Genomic DNA, 2,460 nt, shown 5'->3' with positions numbered 1-2,460 from the left:
GCCATGCTCAGGGGGGACATGCTGCTGTGGAGGGGGATACCAGGGAGGACAATGAATTGGCCTGTGGCCATCTGGCTCCCTGGTCCTCTAAGGTTGGGTTGGTTGCCTTGTTGCTACTGCATTTCTGTTCCTACTGCCCAAGAACCTGGATGTGCTGGATGCTGTGAAAGCATGAGGCAAGGCCCCTTTCCCCCAGGAACCTGCCCTCTGACCCACGCCATGTGATCACGCTACCTGGGTGAGGAGGGGCTTTCTGGTGCTCAGAGCACGAATAGCATCTTGAACCTTCACTTTTCCTCATGCTGCCTGGAGGCGACAGTCGTGTCACTCTGGCCTGCTGCTGCAGTGTGGCACTCCTCTTGCAGGAGCTGTGTGGATTGCCTTCCCATCCAGCTTCTAGCCTGGGCTTCATTCCTGTTGCTGGTGCTGGCCACGGCACTGGCACTGATTTTGTGCTGCCACAGAATCAGTGCTGTCATCTGTGGTTGATTCCTCCAGAGGTGAAGCCCAACGAGCCCCCTGCTGCTGCTGCGAAGGAAGAGGCCTCTCCTATAAATGTGGGAATGCTCAACGGTGGCCACCGCATCGACTATGTGCTTCAGGAGAAGCCGATAGAGAGCTTCAACGAGTATTTATTCGCCCTGCAAAGCCATCTCTGCTACTGGTAAGCTTCTTGCACTCTCCATCTGCTCCCTGGGGCCATCATGCACCTGCCATGTGCAGCTTTAAAGACAGGGTGGTAGAATAGGCAGAGTCAAGTTGCTTATAGACAAGCAAGTTACAGGACTGTCCTGTAGTAGCCAGTGCCTCAACACAGGAGGGTATGCAGTGGACTGTCTCTGAATGTTAGCTTGTGCGGATACTAATTCCAAGGCTTTCCATCTCCAGGGAGTCGGAAGATACTGTCCTGCTGGTGCTGAAAGAGATCTACCAAACACAGGGCATTATGTTGGATCAGCCTCTCCAATGAAGGCACCAGCCAGCTGCTCTGTTCTTGCAACTTGATGTAAGTCACCTTGCTGCTAAGATGCCCTGTCAAATTAGAAGCTGTTCATGCATTTTTGGCTTGTCTGGAGAGTACAATGCAGATATCCGACCCAGCTTAGACCCAGTCAGCATGGGAACCAGAAGGAGGGTGGCAGTGTGAGTGGGTGCTCTGCTCCTGCAAATGCATCCTGCTTCTCAGCAACAGTGACCACCATCCTGGTAAACTATGTACCCTTCCTTCTTGCTTCCCTAGGTGCACATATGTGACTCCTCACCAGGAAAGCCCAGATATCCTCTCTGCCTCCTCATCCTGTGCTGCTGCTGTCTCTGCATGCTGCTTCCTGACTACCTGCTGATGCCTGGAGAGCAGGAGTTTCTCTCTCTGTGCAATGGGTAGGAACCCAGTGAAAATCTCTGCTAGAATATCCAGCACTGACTCAGCACCTGGGACCGACTGAGACTCCCTGTGGCATCGTGTCCCTATCTACTCTTTGGCTTGTCTGTCTTGTAAGTTGCAACACTAGCTGTTCCAAATCTAGATGTGGGATAGAGGTAGCCTGGATTGGGAACTGGAGACCGAGAGCCTCAAGTCATCTGCTTAGCAGGGGAACTGGACACTTGCAACCTTGAGACCTCAAAGCCGTAAACGGATTGGGTACCTGCTGTGCTATGGAAACAGAACCATAGCATCTTATGAGAGTGAATAAAGGATAAGGGGCTGATCTGTCATGGGAGAATGAGATATGGTCTCTCTCCTGCTCTTGCAATGCCACAGGCAGTGCATAGGAGCAAGCACTCCCGACAGCTGCTAAGTGACCCAGATTCTCTTCTAACCTGCTCTCGATCTGTTTCTGCACCCACCAGGTGCGCTAAGCAGGGTCCTGCATCAAAAAGAAAGTGGCATGTTCTCATACACCAAAGGAAGCACTTATAATTACCTGTTTCTTTAAAGAGGTGCCAAGTCGGTCAGCATGGCAGCCTCACCCCGAGGCACTGTCCACAGCAGCTTTTAATAAGTGTTGGCACTGGCAGCAGCCTTTGTACAGAATCTTACAGAGGTCTCTGAAGCCAGGAGGGTTTGTGACAAAAGCCAGCCAGAGATTTATCTTCATTTCCATCTGCTGACATCCTGACCATTGTTCCCCTCAGTTGTGTGTCTTGTTACTGCTTGCTGACTAGCCCAGCCACTGGGAATAAATCCCTGGGTCTGGACCACCATGTGGCTTTCATCTCCTTTGCCTGCTGCATAATGTTGATGCTGATGCAGAGCTCTGGCTGGGACCATTGACCAATGAATGGGGGAGGCCTGCGTCTCTTCTAGACTCTGCTCCCACCTCCATTCTCCTCCCAGGGGCCAGATAACTCTGATTTTGTTCAGAGCAGAATTTGTACAAGTGGGAGGGGTCTGGGTCCCCCCATAGGCGTCTGCAGACCCCATGCAGCAGGAACAAGACAGCACTGCAGCCCGGGGGT

General features: G+C 52.3%; 1 protein-coding gene across 3 annotated transcripts in view; it reads left to right on the top strand.

Moving 5' to 3' along the window:
- Positions 1–1,716, top strand: part of DDHD2 (DDHD domain containing 2) — a 16,092-nt gene extending 14,376 nt beyond the window's left edge. For all 3 annotated transcript variants that reach the window (XM_019514455.1, XM_019514456.1, XM_019514454.1), the window contains 3 exons: positions 499–664; positions 889–1,006; positions 1,241–1,716. In XM_019514455.1, coding sequence (XP_019370000.1) covers positions 499–664; positions 889–970 — 248 coding nt within the window. In that variant the 3' untranslated portion in view covers positions 971–1,006; positions 1,241–1,716. The remainder of the gene's footprint in view (positions 1–498; positions 665–888; positions 1,007–1,240) is intronic.
- Positions 1,717–2,460: the final 744 nt, after the last annotated feature.

Source organism: Gavialis gangeticus, unplaced genomic scaffold, assembly GCF_001723915.1.
Source record: "Gavialis gangeticus isolate Ggan-Ray unplaced genomic scaffold, GavGan_comp1, whole genome shotgun sequence".
Lineage (NCBI taxonomy): Eukaryota > Metazoa > Chordata > Crocodylia > Gavialidae > Gavialis > Gavialis gangeticus.
The sequence above is the reverse complement of the archived record's forward strand: the minus strand, read 5'-3'. Positions and strand labels throughout refer to the sequence as shown.